Genomic DNA, 18446 nt, shown 5'->3' on the forward strand with positions numbered 1-18446 from the left:
TTCCTGCCACTTTTTCCCCTGAGCCTTTCCTCACCTCCAGCCTGGTCCCATTCTCCTCTCATTTCCTTCCTGCAGGCCTCAGAAGCTCATCCTACTCTCCTCTCTCTCTCAAAGCTTTCCCATCCCTCTGTGTTCAGCCTTCCTCCTCTCTCTGCCCGGGTGGAGGAGAAACACCCTGAAGGCAACACCTTGGCACCTGTTGAAAGACTTGACTGGGAGACACAACACATAGCAGAAGCTGGGAAGGTAGAACATCTGGAAACTTCACAGAGGTATTTTGGACAGAGCCGCTGCTGCGCAATCCCAGGTCACTGTGCTTCCCCGCCACAGGCAGAGACATGGAAATGTATGTCCATTCACTGAGTTTACTTTCACACCTCACAGAATAGTTGGTCTGCCTGAATTTATCTCATCTCAAGGAAAATTTGTGAAATGTCAAAACCACATCACTTAGGAGAATCATTGGTATTTGGGCCTGACACACACATTCTCTCTAGGTCTCTTATTCTTGTGTTATACCTTCATCTAGGGCATTCCTTTTCTCTTTCTGTGTTTGGTGGATGCCTATGCCTCCATTAACTTGGGAACCATGCTATCCAAGATCTTTCTTTTGGCTAGGGCTACAGAGATATCTCGTTTATTGTATCCTGCTCTAAGGTCTACAACTAGGACTCTAGAAATTCAGCCATGGGTGATTTTACCTCTAGATATTCATAGCACCAGACACAGTGCCTGTAACCTAAACAGAACTATAAGCAGTCTAACATAAATTATTTTTGTAGTATATTATTTTTAAAGATATTATTTAGCACCAGCGATTCAAAAGGGACACGGATTATGAGTTGAATAAACTTCATCAGTGTTTTCACTGTTAAGAGTTTATTCTTCACCTAAGGAAAGCACCTTTCTGGAATGAGCTGAATATGATGGCATTGCTCTTATTTCTCTAAAATATTGCATTAGAAGACACGAATCCTATTCCTCTTCTCTGCAGCCATGTGAGGCCACTGGTCTGCAGGTGACTGGTTCCATGTGTGCTCTCCTCTTCCCGCTGGTCATTACACGCAGCCAATATACCCGATATATGTGCTTGGCTGTCCACCAAGACCTGCCCTTTGCAGAGGCACACCTGTTCCCCCTCTCTGCCTGGCTTCTGGCCTCTGCTTCTCACTTCTCCCATACCTGGGGTATGATAGCTTCTCAAGTGCTCCTGAAACTTTCTAGTCTTGTGTTCGGGACATTTCTCACATTGTAATTTAATGCCTACATACTGATGACTTACACTTTGACCAATTTGCCTTTCAACAATTTGAGAGCAGGAACCATCTTTTATTTTTGCATTCTCAGAAAGGAGCATTGTGCTTGGAATACAATAGATCATAGCTACTTTTTAAATTAGGGGCAGAAAGATGAGAGAAGATTGTGTCCCTGTGCAATAGACTCCTTGGGATTGGTCGCCTCTGCAGCCGCTCTGATGGCTGGTCTTCCAGATACCTCCCTTCTCTGCTTGGTATACATGCTGGGACACCTCAGTATATTTCATTTTGGAAAGGCCTCTGTAAACATGTCTGAGTTGAGATCTGAACAATAAGAAGGTTTCCAAGCAAAGGTCTGGTGCAGGAGCCATCCAGCACATGGCTCTGAGCTGTGGGGTGAGATCAGGCGGCTGCAGTGGGATCCCAGTGACTGCACAGAGGCCAGATAGGAAGCTCCACATGCCAAGAGAATGAGTTTCCTGCTGTTGTCCAAGAAAAACACTGGAAGGTTTTAAGGGAGGTGGGAAGGGGGCAGTGAGAGGCTCAGACTTCTACTTTAGAAAAATCACGCTGACCACCAAGTGGACTTGACTTTCAGTGGGGGCCAGTTAGTGTCAGGATGCCCAACAGGTAGGCTGAAGGAATTTTAGGTCAGAGATGACGGTAGCTAAGCCCAGTAGTGTAGCAGGGAGGTGGTGCTGCACAGCCAGATGCGGTATGTGTTTAGGAGCCATACCCCACAGGACTTGCCCAGGGACTGGCGGGAGAGGAGAAAGGTTAAGAATAACATTTCAGATTTCAGTGTGAGTGGAGAGGCCACTTACTGAGCCACAGAAGACTTGGTTGGGGAACCAGATTTGTTGGGGGAGAGAATCAAAGCTATTAAAAACTCACAATAAAAATTATACCACCATTTTTATTACTCTCATTTATAAATCTTCTTATATCTACCCCAATTATCTTTGGTCCCACCACTAGCAATTCAATGCCATTAATACTGCCTCTCCCTGTAGAGATTTCCCGACTTGTCCAGGGTCGCAGGGGCAGGGAATGGCGGAGCTGGGCTTAACCCTACTTCATCCCTCTGTTATTCTCCCCCACGGAGGCAGAGATGTCAACTGGGAAAAAGACTTTGTTAGATTCCAGCCTTCTATGTATTCCAAAGCTCCAACTCCAACTCCTAATCTTTCGCACAACAATTACCATTGCAGTTGTTCTCCTGTGACCGCAGTGGGAGGCAGCCTCCCATAGCAACAGTGACAACCCTAGCCAGCCCTTTGGCGGTGCCCGTGCCATCTTCGCCACAGCACCAGGAGGCTGGGCCTGGTCTACAGAGGAACCAAGGAAGACACAGAGAGGTCATGCAATTTTCCCAAGTCACCCAGCCATGGAGAGGTGGGTCCTGAATTAAGCTTTGTGCCTTCAGCTAATAAGTGTGCTGCTTTTAGCAGCTCACCCGTATTTATCACTGAATGCTCATGAATTGCAAAAGACAGCCACCCCATACTGAGGACATAATCTCTCTAAATGTCAGCAATAGTGGAAGATTTGACTTTATAGACCCACACAGCTGTGATTTTGCTAACAGCCATTCATGTATATCGATTGATTTTTGCCACGTGGTTATATCGACAGGACAAAGAAAAGCATTTTATCTCAACTGTGCTACATCTATCTGATACGCCCTGCACACGGCAAAGGAACCCTCAGAGACGGCTGTGGAGAGCACACGTGGAAGGCACTGATAAGAGAGGGATTTATGTGTCAAGTCCAAGAACGGTCAGCAAATGGCCACTGAGTCAGGAAGGGGACAAGGCCAGGCTGCAGAGAGCAGGTTTGGGCTGGGATGTTGACTATGATCCTCCCACCCCCGGGCTCCAAGGAGCACAGGCCCACTCAGCTGGCAGGTCTGGCAGAGAGTGGGGCTCACTCCAGACCCAGAGGAAGGCCCAGTGCACAGGGTGGCCTACAGCTGCCCATATAGGGGTGATGTGGGACCAGCAAGAGAGGCTTGGAGAGGAACCGCAGACCACATCTGCTGGACATTGACTACATTGGCTGGGCAGGGGCTTGGTAGTATATGTGGCAGTTTGCTATGGCCACGTGGGCAGGTTTGGGAAAGAAAGAGATGATTCACACACATATGGAACTGTGAACATGTCCCTCTAAGATGGTGGTGGGGAAAAAGAGCAGACATCTGAGCTGTGCTCTGCAACTTTCCTTGGTCTATGAGAGCCACACTCATTTCCCAGTGATATCACCACCCACAAAGTGAATAGTATCCTCTAAGTCTGTGCCTGGTGAGCATCTTGATATGGCTCTTCATTATTTAGGGTGCAATATAATAATTTTCATTTCTAAGGGATAAACAACTAACTGCAAAGAGAGAGAGAAAAAGATGACAGAGACAGAAAGAGAGAGAGATGGAGAAGAAAAAAGGGAAGGGAGAAGAAAGGGTGGATCTCAGGAATGAATAGGATCTTCCAGACACAGGAAAAAAAATCTATTGATCATTTGCAGCAAACATTTTGCCCTGTGGTACTACAAGGGAAGATGAATCGTTAGCTTGGTAAGTAACTGCCATGTTTTCAGACCTAAACAAGTTAGATTACACAAGCCCACACCCCCTTATCCTAACCTTTTGAAGACAAATATGTTCTGAATCCATATTTTTAAAAGTTAACATAGTGTTTATGTCCTTAGTACGTTTGGGGAAGTATTCCCCTAATCAAACTTTTTTAATTCTGGGAGAAATCATATAGATATTCACATTCAGGGGAACATATAAGGATTATAAATACCTTCCTATCCATTCAGGTTTAGATTTTGCTGCTAACTAGGTTCAGGTTAGGTCATGTTTTTACCAGCACATGATTCATAAGTAAATGTTCAGTGTTTAGAACTTTTTGGCTTTTGGAATTATGAATAAGCAATCAAGAACCTAAACTAACGTGCTTTAAATTCATAATTTTATTTACTCATAACAACCCTCAGAATGTCTTCTGACATCTAATTTACAGACTGGGAAAGTGAGACTAGGGTGCTTGGCTCTCTGCTGCCACAAGAGTGACTTTCTGCTTTTTGATTTAAAGGTGAACATCTTGCTTGATCAGGTAGCATCAGTGAGCATCTTCCTCACTGAGCAAAGAACTGAATTTTTACTTAACCAATAACCAACTCCATTCCTAAAGGAACTGCTGAGGCCCTGGGTGGAGAAAACATAAAAAAAAAAAACACAGTAACAATCCTCTGCATCAGTGACTGGGAAAGTGGACTCCATCAAATTGGAATTCCAAGAGCCAGAAACGAAACTCAGGAAAGAGTCTGAGTATATTGATAAAAGGTATATTTTCTCCAAATTGTGAATGCACATTGCCTTAAATTCCTATGTCACAACTGAGAGTATAAGTTTCTAAACAGCAAGGCTGACCCTGGCCTCCCTGTGGGCACACAGCACCAGGAGCAGGTGTTTTAGTGATGCCTGGAGAGGGGCTTTGAGTGTGAAATCATTTGCCTTCTTCCATGCATGACCTTGAGCAAGTTATTTAACCTCGAAGTCTCAGTGTCCTCAGTCATAAAACAAGGACCATATTAGTACCTGTCTCACACTGTTATTAAAAGAATTAAATTAGAGTTAATTACAGATACAGTTTGGATATCTGCCCCCTCCAAATCTCATGTTGAAATTTGATCCCAATGTTGAGGGTGAAGTCTGATGGGAGGAGTTTGGGTCCTGGGGGTGGAGTCCTCCATGGCTCAGAGCCCCTGCTGGAAAGAACCTGGTGCCCCTGGTCTCTCTCCTTGTTCCTTGTCTTGCCAGGTGACACGCCCACTCCCTTTCCACCTCTGCCTTGATTACAGGTACTCATCTGAAGCCGATGCCGGCACTATGCTTCCTGTAAAGCTTGCAGAACCACAAGCAAAATAAGCCTCTTTTCTTTATAAATTACCCAGCCTCAGGTTTTCCTTTGCAGCAACACAAAATGGACTAACATAATTGCTGAGCACAGTGCCTGGCACCGAGTACTTTTTAGTGAAACTTTCAATGTGGTCCTAAAGGCATGTACATACGTGTGTGCATGTTTATTACATGACTACACATTCACAATCTTAATAATGCTGCTATTGTCAAAAATATGAAGAAGAAAGAAGAGTTAAGATGATTTTAGCAAATGGTTTTCGTGCTGTAGTAGAGGAAATAAAACTTATCTGTGATGCAAATTCACTTACTATATGGAATAATTCAAAAGTATTCATACTAATAATTGACAATTGAACAGACTGAAGTTCAAATATTCACTCTGCCCCATGCTGTTAGTTAATCAAGCGACCACAGTTCCCAGTCACCTCATCTGTAACATGGGGACATCAATTATAATCTCCCATGAGTAGATAGAGAGGAAAATGTGTGCAAAGCGCTCAGTCAGTTATAGCTGTTGTTAGTTTTAGGAGTGCCATAATGCAGATAAAAAGCAACAGCAACAATAAAAACAATAAATATCACCATATAATGAATTTAACCATTTAAATATAATGTAGAAATCTGAACTTCTGAGGTATATTCAGATTACAAATATAGGTGCTCTGGCCAAAATTCTCATATACTAATGACATTGTGGATTGGGACAATTATGGTGCTGTTTTAACCCCATGAAATATATTTTTTTGAAAACATCTATATAAATAGAAGTTATATGTAAGTATATTAAAATCTATTTATAGGCTTCATGAAATAAATCTACACTATTGTTGATCTTCTGTCTGAGTAGCTATTTAATCCAGCCAGTCGTAAAATCAGTGATCCGTTTGGCCACAGTCAGCCAGCAGCCAGTGGAGGGGCTTTGCGTGCAACTCGGGCTTCCTGAGGACTGCAACTAACATCAGGGCTGGCCTCATTGAACAGCTGGGGACCTTCCTGGTGGTTGGGGCATAACACAGTGGAAAGCACAGGCTTTGTGTGGCATCTGTGTGTGTGTGTGTGTGTGTGTGCTCCGCTCTCCTTCATGCCTCCTTCTATCGCTCCCATCCCTACTCATGGGCCACAGGTACCACCCCGTCCCTTGACTCAGGGCCGGGCATGGCCCTGAGACCTGAGCTGAGCCACCAAGATAGTCTCTTTGGGAGAGGTGGGAGAGGAACATATTACTTTCTTCTCTAGAGCTCCTAAATTATGGAATCCTAGGGCACATGTGGTCACAACTCCTCTCTGTGTTAGAAAACACGTGTAAGTTAAACCTGTGTGTGTGTGGGGGGGGGGGGATTGTGAAAGGAGAGAGAGAGAGAGGGAGAGAGAGGCAGCATTTGAGCTCCTGGATTGCTGCACATCCCTGTGGCAAGCGTGTCCTCCACGCTCTTCAATTATGTCATCTTCTCAATGTACAGCATTGCCCAGCCACTCTTTTCTTTTTTTTTTTTTTTGGTTCTTCCTTAAATATGTTAGACTGGGGTATTTAAACTACCAATCAGAGAGTCATGATGAGTAGAAAATTTGAAACCAAATATACCTGCATTTGGAATTCATCTCTTTTATTTACTAAATATACCAGCTAAATAACCCTGAATAAGTAGCATATCTGTGCTTAGTACATATTATAAATAAAATTTAGGCTACCCATAACTCTTCCATAGGATTTTTTTTCTTTCTTTTTTATTTCAGCATATTATGGGGATACAAATGTTAAGGTTACGTATATTGCCCATGTCCCCTATCCCCTATTGAGTCAGAGCTTCAAGCGTGACCATCCCCTAAATGTTGCACATCTCACTCATTATGTTTGTATGTGCCCATCCTCTAGTCCCCCCTCCCACTTGCCCAACACCCAATAAATGTTATTCCTACATGTCCACTTAGGTGTTGATCTGTTAATACCAGTTTGCTGGTGAGTACATGTGGTGCTTGTTTTTCCATTCTTGAGATACTTCACTTAGTAGAATGGGTTCCAGCTCTATCCAGGAACATATAAGAGGTGCTATATTACCAGTGTTTCTTAAAGCTGAATAGTACTCCATGGTATACATATACCACATTTTATTAATTCACTCATGTATTGATGGGCACTTGGGTTGTTTCCACAGCTTTACAATTGTGAATTGTGCTGCTATAAACATTCGACTGCAGGTGTCTTTTTCATAGAGTGACTTTTGATCTTTTGGTAGATGCCCAGTAGTGGAATTGCTGGATCAAATGGTAGATCTACTTCTATTGCTTTAAGGTATCTCCATATTGCTTTCCACAGAGGTTGCACTAGTTTGCAGTCCCACCAGCACTGTAGGAGTGTTCCTATGTTCCCACATCCATGCCAACATTTATTGTTTGGGGACTTTTTGATAAAAGCCATTCTTACTGGAGATAAGTGATATCTCATTGCAGTTTTGATTTGCATTTCCCTGATGATTAGATATGTTGAGCAATTTTTCATATGTTTGTTGGCCATTATTTTGTCTTCTTTTGAAAAATTTCTGTTCATGTCCTTTGCCCACTTTTTGATAGGGTCGTTTGATTTTTCCTTTCTCATTTTCCTGAGTTCTAAATAAATTCTAGTTATCAGCTCTTTATTGGATATGTAGCTTGTGAAAATTTTCTCCCATTCTGTGGGTTGTCTGTTTGCTCTCTTGACAGTTTCTTTGGCTGTGCAGAAGCTTTTTAATTTGATCAGGTCCCATTTATTTATTTTTGTTGCTGCTGTGATTGCCTTTGGGGTCTTCTTCATAAATTATTTGCCTAGGCCAATGTCTAGAAGAGTATTTCTAATGTTTTCCTCTAGAATTCTAACAGTTTCACACCTAAGGTTCAAGTCTGTTATCCAGCGTGAAAGGGTTTTTGTAAGAGGTGAAAGGTGTGGGCCCTGTTTTAGTCTTCTACATGTGGCTATCTAGTTTTCCCAGCACCATTTATTGAATAAGGATTCTTTTCTCCAGTGTATGTTTTTGTCTGCTTTGTCAAAGATTAGTTGGCTATATGAGGATGGTTTTATATCTGGGTTCTCTGTTCTGTTCCACTGGCCAATGTCCCTGTTCTATGCCATAACCAAGCTGTTTTAATGACTATAGCCTTGTAGTATAGTTTGAAGTCTGGTAAATTGATACCTCCTGTTTTGTTTTTATTGCCTAGGAATGCTTTTGCTATAAGGGGTCTTCTCTGGTTCCATATGAAGCGTAAAATTATTTTTTCTATATCTGTGAAAAATGATGATGGTATTTTAATAGGGATTGTGTTGACTCTGTAGGTCACTTTAGGTAGTTTAAACATTTTAACAGTGTTGATTCTGCTGACCCATGAACATGGCATATTCTTCCACCTGTTTACACCTCTGCTATTTCCTTCTTCAGTGTTTCATAGAGTTTTGAAGATTAATGAAAGAGGCAGAGCACAGTGCCTCATATCCATGTTGTTCTTCCCCATTTCCTTTTTTGGGGTCATATAACTTAAGAATGTAAGGAAGCAAGAAAGCCGGTGACTCTTACTTCTCCCTGTCAGCATCTGATAGTGAAGTTTACCTGCCTATTTATGGAGGTGGTTCAACTGAGTCCACAATTGCTATCCAGAACCTTCAGCTAGGGTAATAAAAGCTGAATTAGTTCCATTTCTTTTATTATTCTATTAGATATAAGAAAGACCCAGAGTTGTTTTTATAATAATTAGAGATGACTTAGAATGCTTAGAATGTTGTAAATTAATTTTGCTTCAGCAATTTTATGTAAAGACATAGACATGCGAACTTTGACCTTGCGCCTTCCCTTTCATTTAAAAAAAAATCTCATTGACACAAGGCGACAAAGGCAGTGATTGCTGTTTATAGGCAGCTTTGTTGTGGAGACAGTCTAGGGTTGAAGTTAAGAGTCAGCAGGACCTGGATTCAGATCTTGGTTCCTGGGTGACATCTCAGTATCCATCCCCTCAACTATGCAATGTGGACATAGCTTCACATCCTCTGCTTGGTCAGGGTGCGGATTCAACCAGTGAAGGAAGAAAAGCTCTTCCGACAATGCCTGGCACATGGAAAGGACTCCATAAATCCCACTGAGTATGACTGTGACTATCATTTAGATTATTACTGTGTTTCCCTGAAGAGACACAGAATAAGACAGGGTCTTATATTGATTTTTCCTCAAGACACCCTAGGGTTTATTTTCAGGGGATGTGTTATTTTTTTTAAGTGAGGTACAACAATCTACATTTATTCAAATATAGTTAAGTCATCTTCTTCTGGAACATCATCATAACTCTCCAAACCCCAAATTCCATCCTGAATTTCTTGTGACTCTATTTCCTTTAGAATCATTGGCCCCAATCTCTCATGTCGAGCAATAGAGCTCTCATGGGGCAGATGAGAAGGGCTGCTCCTCTTCTTTACAGCTCTTGGATGAAATGCATGGGTTGTGTAGATACTCTGTGTAGCCTCGCCCATCACTAGGTCTTATTTTCGGGGTAGAGCCTATATTGGGCAAATGCTTAGAAATCCTGCTAGGGCTTATTTTATAGGTAGGTCTTATTTTCGGGGAAACACGGTAGTAACAAGACTCAGGTAGAAACTGGTAAAGTCTGTCTTTGGAGCACCTTCAAGCTTTGCTTGCCTAAAAAGCATGGCTGAGTCAACATTTTATTCTATCACCTAATATGAAAACTTGCCTTCAAATTGTATTTAAGTTTTCCCTCACCTGCTTTTAAAATTATGCAAAACTTTTACAGATTAAGTTCAATGTTCATAATAATAAACTTAGCAAAAAACAAACCCTCCCTGGGAGTTAATTGCCACAGCTTCTCCTGTGACAGGTACCCTCCTCAGCAGGATCACAAGTTCAAACGCTGTGAGTCAGCAGCGTTTCCTTTCACTGACACACAAGGTTAGAAACAGGTCACACGCTCTGAGTCAAACGACTGCTTCCTTTCAGCGTGTAATTCAAAATCTGACCTTTGCTGAAAAATGTTATCATGCAGCAACACAATCATTCCCATCACTAGTCAATACTAAGAGAGATTCAGCATGACTTTGTTGTATTTAGGAGCTCAGCTTTTTTGACACTAAACCCATATAAGCTGTTTAAAGTAGGTTGAAGATAAATAATTAATGACTATTTCTAATTTCATTAAATCTCAATTTCCAAAAACATAAATTACATTTATTCCCAGATGTAATGTTTATACTGCATACAAAATGGAAAAACAAAATGAAATAGCACCTGTAAAACGAAAAGCCAGGGGGAAAAAGTGAAGTATAGGAAGAACCATAAGTAAAAAAGACACTTAGTTATAAGCATTTGTTTTTGTGATTTTTTTTCTCTTTTTGTTTTGTTTTTGGCTTTTGGTTTTGCTTCTGTCAGAATTTGTGGCGAGCTCGCCACCTGGTGGAGTTCTAGATATATGCAGTCTTACTGCCACAGCTAAAATGTTATAAACCTGGAGACTTATTATTTTATCAATCTGTGGAGGAAGGGATTTATGCAAAGTGTTAGAAATATTATTTTCATTTAGTTAATCTATATAGCTAGAAGATTTATATTCTACAGTTAGGCTTTTTCTAGATATTGTTCCCATGTTGCAAAGAGGAAAGTATTTTTATGTCCATTTTAACCCTGAAATAACCCACCATAGGTTTTTATATAAAACTTTGAAAACTTTAAGTGCCAAAAACAGAGTCAAAGTTTAATAAACACTTTTTTAGCTTTAATTATAAAAGCATTAGCTACACCAATGTTTTCTTTTCTTTGGAGATCTCATCACATAAGAAAATATGGTAGACATTGACTATGCCTTAATCTCAAGTTACTGTTGCGTGTGTATTTCATTTTGTTTCATGTAGGTAATGAGTTGTTATGAACAAAGACGAGATAGATGAACTTGAAGGAAACAGCCTTGTAATTTTTTTTGTAATGTTTGCTTTAAGAATCACCAAACATATTAATACTTCATCAAAATTCCACTATAAGCTCCACTGTGGAATAAGGGAATCAGCAAAGCGATGCTGTATTCAGATGGCAATGTATAGGCTGGTTTGTTCTATTTAATGGAAAGATCAACATCTTTTTCAAGAAAATCAGGTGAGTAGATGTGATGACAATAGCACTCAATGATAGCATACACATACAATATATGTGCATACATTGTATGTATGTATGTGCATATATATATAACATATATATATATATATATATATATATATGGCACTCTTAATATACCAGTATACTAGCATGGTATTAAGCACTTTACAAATAGCCTATGAGCACCAACTTAAGGACAAGACCCAGAAGGACAGTTTGTGAAAGGTTAGAAAATTCAGATCTATATTTCTGATTGTAAACAAGCCAAATAATTTCCAAAATTATGAGACTCAATATTCACAATTACTAAATCAAGATTAGATCCCAACCCAAATTAAAATACAAACTCATATAAACTTCTCAAACTTGACCAACATTGTAAAGTGAGAAGATCCACCAATATTATATACGTGAGAAGACCCATATAACACGAATCACAAAAATACTGTGATATGTATAACTTGCAAAACAGTTTGTTTTATTATTAAAGAATATATTTTTGTATGAAATTTTCATTGTACAAATAATCCAGTTGATATCTTTATGAATCTGGGGTGGTGGTGTATATTTTCATTGGAAAATGTTGTTTTGAACCCATTTGATATTTAGAATACATTTTAATAAAATAACTGCTTTGTTCAAGAGAATTGAATTATTCATGATTTTCCTGAGTTCTTTCCTGTTGGCACTCCTCATAAAGTCACCCCTGACTGTTTGACTTTCTAAATAGCCTAAGTGATTCCAAATTCTCTTTTTGCAAAGAGAAATGAATGTCAGAATTGAGGTTTAATAAAGAAATCCTTGTTTTCTCCCACACACTCACATACTTCAAAAGACTCATGCAAACCACAGATCAAGAAGTTAAATTGTTTCTTTGAATGGTAGATTAGATTATTGTCTTTTATTCTTCAGTGGCTCTATGTTTGCAATGACAAGCACACACCCTCATGCACACACACAAAGACACACACAGACACAGATTCACCCTCGAAACCAAGTATGTGCTATATAGGCTTTGAGTTTTTGCTTCTTAGAAAGACTGGGATCGTAGAAACACAAAGAACTTTTCTTCTTCACAGATTAGCCTTAAAATGCAACCCATAGTATCCAATCTGATGTGTTTGCTCTGGAAGGACAAGCTCAATTAGAGATATGCAGAGTAGAAAAATAAAAAGTTAATCTCCGGTAACAGGCTTTGCCAATACTACTGTTGCATAATTTATTCGCTGCAGCACAAGCTTCTTCTTGTCTCTGGCTTTGAATTCCTCCTTTATAAAATGAAGGAATTTGATAAAAATATTTCTAATATTCTGGGATTTTGGAATTTTTATGTTTTTATCACTTTTGCCTGGACTACCACACTTCAATATTAAAGTTTTCTTTTTCTTCTAAATTTCTTTTGTATTTTGGGAATGATAAACCCCAAAGTAGTCTTTCTTTTTAAATAAAACACCATTCTGATAAGGCTTTTGAAATGTCTTGACTACTTTTCTCCTACTCAACATGACCAACTTTACACCACTGGGTGTAGCATTTTCACTGAAATGTAATGACAGTGATGAGTAATGCAGTGGTAAATGGGGCTGTGACCAATCCACTGTTTCCCCGGCCCCACCTACCATCGCACACCTCCAGCAAGAGTGGGGCAGATGATCGGTCCCTCTCCCACTGGTTCTCAGAGGTCAGCCTGACGTTGACCCCATCACCTGGGAAACGCCTCACGGCTGCAGCTCCCGCCTGACGCCTCCACTCCATTGCCAACAGGCGTCTCCACCTTGACCCGTCAGAAGTGGCACTACGGCTTCTCTGGCTACCCAGCTCCTTCCCAGGTTCCCTGCTTCTCTCCCAGCCCCGTCACACTGCAAATGGCATCATGTGTTGCACAGGCCACAGCCGTAGAATTGCTCTTGCCTGTCTCTTTTCCTCACATCCCAGGTTCAACCCATCAGCAAAGCCTGCCTTCCCGCACTCAGCACACACCTGGGTCTCAGCCTCCTCCCGCCTGCCCTGCTGCTGCCCTTCAGCGCCAAACTGCCTCCAATTCCTGCACCAGGTGCTAGCTCCCTGCAACGGCCGTGCCCACCACGGTGGCTTCTCCACAGAGGCCGAGTCACCTTCAGAGTGAAACCAGTTCCCTTCCACCCCTGCAACCTCCATCACCCCCAGTCAGCTCGGAATGGAGTCCAGATTTCGGACTATGCTGTGTCGTGTCTACGCTTCTTTCTCTTGCCATGGACTCTAGTCACAACTACAGGCCTTCAAGATATTCCTCAGACACCAAATTCATTCCCTGTACATTTTTGCCCACCTTGGACACCACCCCCACAACACAAGTTCTTTGTGTGGCCTTCTCAGGTGTCTGCATACCAGGTGCCACTTGAAAGTGTCAAAGCCCTCCCAATTAATCCACCTGAAACAGGACCCCCACCTCCATTTCCATCCCTGATTTTGTTTTACATGGTATCACTTTGACTACTGCTAACGCAATGGCTACTGTCTCCCCCACCAGAATAGAGTGAATTAAGATGAATAAACAACACAGCAACACAGAGAGGGACTGGAGATGGTTTTCCACAGGCTTAAAGCAGCCCCTGCAAGTGTCAAGAGGACTGACTCATGGGGAAAGCTCCAGGCATCTGTCTTTTCAACCACCACTATGGTCTCCGCCACCGTCTCGGCTATCCGTGTGTGCAGGTGAGTGTGCTTTCTCCTGTAGTAAACCCACACCATTCTCAAAGATCCATAACAAAGAGCAGAGAACCCACAGATCCGTGTTAGCATGAGGGGAGGTGAATCCACATCTCTTTCAGGGTCTCTTTCCCCCAGCCCTGGCCACTGAGCTCACTGGTGAGTTCGGGCCTGGAGCTAGTTCTCTCCTGCTACATGTTCTCGCCAGCTTCTCCCCGGATTAGGTTTCCTGCCCTTTTCATTTGTAGTTCTCATCCTAGTCCCAGTCTGGACCAGTCCTTCTTGGGGGGACACACTGGACAAGGCAGCTGGCAGAAGTGCGCACGTTGAGGAGACATTCTTCAGCTCACTTCTATGTGGCCTCTCACTCCCCACGCCCTCATTTTAACACAAACGCTTAACGCCCCCAGCAAAGAAAAGGAGCTTTTTCGTTTACATGTGTTGTTCATCTTACTGTGTTATGTAACCTCACCTGATGCTTAGGAATAATACTTTCTCAAACAATATTTCCCATTATTTCAAAAGAGGACCAAAGACTAGGAATACATAACAAATGTTGTGTCCAAAATATTCAAAAGGAATAGGGGAGTTTACATATACACTCATATTTTTCATTCCAATCTAAAAACTAGTAAAATAGAAGTATAGGCTCACACACAGACACACACGCAATTTCACCTAAACATTCGTTAAACAGTTATAACCTGATTATATGGATGATTCCAACAGTATCCAACAATTATCTTTTAATCACCATTAATCACATTTCTACTCTGAGAAGTAAGGAGACAATGTAAGACTGTAAATTACCACCGCATATGAAGGCAGAAGCATTAGATAGAAAATGCTTAGTCACTCACCGGTGTGCATATGAATTGTTAAGGTGAAGTCCATGTTTTTCCTCAGCAGATAACCCATCCATTAACAAGTAGAAAATGAGAAAATTACTCTGGCCAAGAGGTTGTGAAACAAGTCTGGATTTCTCTAGCATATATGTATAAATTCTGGCTGGTTAAGAAAAGAAAAGGGATTCTGTTAAATGGCATTATTAGTTTCATTTCCATAAATTTACACATATTAATTAATTACAAGATATAATAATGCAGTTTCTTTTCCAACAGAGACATTTCTAAAAAAAAATTAATAGACTTTATTTTCTAGAGCAGCTTTAGGTTTCCAGAAAAATTAAACAGAAGGTACCAAGAGTTCCAGTATAGCCCCTTCTCCACTCCCCCTAATCCATTGTTTTCTCTATTGTTAGTGTATTTTATTGACATGGTACATTTGTTAAAAGTGATGAATTCTTATTAATTAACTAAAGTCCATAGTTCGCATCAGTCTTCACTCTTTGTGTTGTGCAGTTCTGTGGGTTTTGAGAAATGTATATTATGAGGGATCCACTGTTATAATATCCTATAAAATAGTCTCACTGTCCTAAACATCTAAAAATCTCCTGTGCTCTACTTACCCATTCAACCCTCTGCCCTAACCCCTGGCAACCACTGATCTTTTTATCATCTCTATAGTTTTGTCTTTTCCAGAATGCCACATAGTTGAACTCGTACATGTGTGTAGCCAGATTTTAGACTGGCTTCTTTCATTTAGTAATATGCATCTAAGGTTCATTCATTTTTTTGTGTGTGTCTTATAAGTTCATTTCTTATCAGTGAATAATATTCCACTGTATCAATGTACAACAGTTTGTTTATCCATTCACCTATTAAAAGATGTGCTGTTGGCTTCCAGTTTTTGCTACTACGAATAAAGCTACTGTAAACATTTATGTCACATTTTGTGTGGGCATAAGTTTTCAACTCATTTGGGTAAATTCAAAAGAGCATGATTCTGGTTCCTGTGGTAAGATTTGTAGAAACTGCCACACTGTCTTCCATAGTGGCTGTACCATGTTTTATTTCAAGGGCAATGAGTAATGGGCCCTGTTACTCCACATCCTCCCCAAGATTTGGTGTAGTCAGTGTTTTGGATTTTAGCCATTCTAATAAGTGTATAGTGGTATCTACTTGATTTAATTTGCAATATTCTAATGACATATGATGTTGAACATCTTTTCATATGCTTAATTATTATCTCTGTCTTCTCTGGTGAGATGTCTGTTCAATATTTTGTCCATTATTTAAACTGCATCATTTTTTTGTTGTTGTTGAATTTTAAGAGTTCTTTGTATATTTTGTACAGCAGTCCCTTGTCAGATACATGTTTTGTAAATGCTTTCTCCCTGTCAGTGCTTTTCATTTCCTTCTCTTAGCAATGTCTTTCACAGAGCAGAAATTTTAAATTTTAAACTGATAAGGTTTAACTTATCAGTTATTTATGTCACAGATTGTGCTTTTGGCATTGTATTTAAAGATTCAATAGCAAACCCAAGATTATCTGAAATTTGTCCTATGTTATCTACTAAAATTTTTATGCTTTTCTTTTTACCTTTAGGTTAATGATAAATTTTAAGTTAATTTCTGTGAAATGTCTGTGTCTAGATTCATTTATTTTTGTGTGGAGATTTCCTGTTGTTCCAGTATAAATTTTTTGAAAGATTACCCCCCATTCAATTGTCTTTGTTCCTTTAATCAAGATAAGGTGAATATATTTGAGTGTGCCTATTGATTCATGTTTTTTTTTCTATTTAATTGCTCCATTTGGCTATTATTTCACCAATATCACACTATCTTAATTGTTGTAGCTTTATAGTAAGTCTCAAAGTTGGGTCTAGTCCGTCCTCAACTTTGTTCTTCAGTGTTGTTCTGGATTTGCCTCCACATGTGAACTTTAGAATCATTTTTTTGTTATCCACAAAGTAACTCTCTTGGATTTTGAGTAGCATTTTGTTGAATCTACAGATCAATTGGAAATGAACTGATATCTTCACAATATTGAATTTTCCTATCCATCCCCATTTATTTAAATTTTCTTTGATTTTTTTCATCAGATATTTTAGTTTTCCTCATATAGATTTTATACATATTTTGTTAGATATATACCTAAGTATCTCATTTTTTGGAATTAATATAAATGATGTTATGTTTTTAATTCAAATTTCAATTATTCATTGCAGGTATATAGGAAACTGAATGACTTGTGTATATTAACCTTATATTATGAAACCTTCCTAAAATCAAGTATTAGTTCAAGAAGCATTTTTATCAGTTCTTTCAGATTTTCTTCATGACAATCATATTATCTGCAAAGACTGTTTGATTTGTTTCTTCCTAATCTGTTCACTTTTCTCTCCATTTTCTTGTCTTATTGCATTAGCTAGTACTTCCAGTATGAGGCTGAAAATAAATAGTGAGAGGGGACATCCTTTTCTTGTCCCATATCCAAAATCAAACTTTAATGAACAAATGAAATCTAAAATAAGACTTGCTCTTGCCTATAACAAAGGTATATAATTTTTTCCATTAATGTCTCACATTTTGAAAGCTCTCCAGCCACGCTGCTATTTTGTATATTAATACGTGTTGTTTACAAAGAGCTCTGCTGTAGTCACTGACAAGCATTACTAGCAACCAGATCAGAATTGCATATGGTTGCACCCTTAAGGCCCAAGGATATAGATGATGATCTTTCCTCACTGCTGAAAATAATGGAAGAAACACACTGAACCAAAGGAAAATGTACTGAATTTATGCAGATAGAATTTAATAAATGGAATGTAATTTAGGAAATTTCAAGGCCTATATTAAAATTATAAAAATGAGCTAAGTTATGGATTATATCATAGTGACAGATAATGAAACAGATACTTCAACAGTAAAGTTTATAACCCAATTAGGATGTGAGGTAGGTGATGTGTATATAAAGTAATGCAAGCCCAATGTGAATAGTGTTTATTCATCTTCCATTTACTTGTTACTTCACATGTGTAGTAGTAGGACTAATATCTAATATTTATTATATTGATCCTCTACTTTCAAAATTTCACAAAGGAAAACAAAATATACCCCACATCATAAATTCACGGTGTTGAAATTTATTTCCTGGTAGCTGAACAATACAATACCAAAAGAATGTAATATCAGAATCAAAACCTCAATTTTGTTTTACAGATTAGGATTGGCAATACAGAAGCTAGTGTTAATGAAAATTATGGCTATATGTTTGACATTATAAAATTTCTATTGTTTTTGGAGCATCTTTTTACTTGAATATAGTTTTATGCTTATTATGAATGATAATTAAACAATTATATATTTGATTTGCAAATGCAAATGTGGATTACTATAGTTTTCCTCTTTGAAGTAAGAATCCACCATCAATATTATTGAGGGATGTGTCAAAGAATGGCAGTTATTAGGAAGGCAAATGAATTATTTCCTACATTTGAACTATAAAAAAAATCACATAATGGATCTGTTAAGAATTATTCTAGAATCCAGCCCCTAAAAACAAAATGTGAGATCACCCAATTTTAGTTTGATGCAGTAAATCTACTGTAACAACCAGAAC

The 18446-nt window shown here is 39.4% G+C and overlaps 1 protein-coding gene across 2 annotated transcripts in view; it reads right to left on the reverse strand.

The window, feature by feature from the left end:
• Window positions 1–18446, reverse strand: part of MYO16 (myosin XVI) — a 610163-nt gene that overhangs the window by 246746 nt on the left and 344971 nt on the right. For both annotated transcript variants that reach the window (XM_012751938.3, XM_012751933.2), the window contains exon 16: window positions 14843–14990. In XM_012751938.3, coding sequence (XP_012607392.2) covers window positions 14843–14990 — 148 coding nt within the window. The remainder of the gene's footprint in view (window positions 1–14842; window positions 14991–18446) is intronic.

The sequence above is a fragment of the Microcebus murinus genome, chromosome 13 (genome assembly GCF_040939455.1).
Source record: "Microcebus murinus isolate Inina chromosome 13, M.murinus_Inina_mat1.0, whole genome shotgun sequence".
NCBI lineage: Eukaryota > Metazoa > Chordata > Mammalia > Primates > Cheirogaleidae > Microcebus > Microcebus murinus.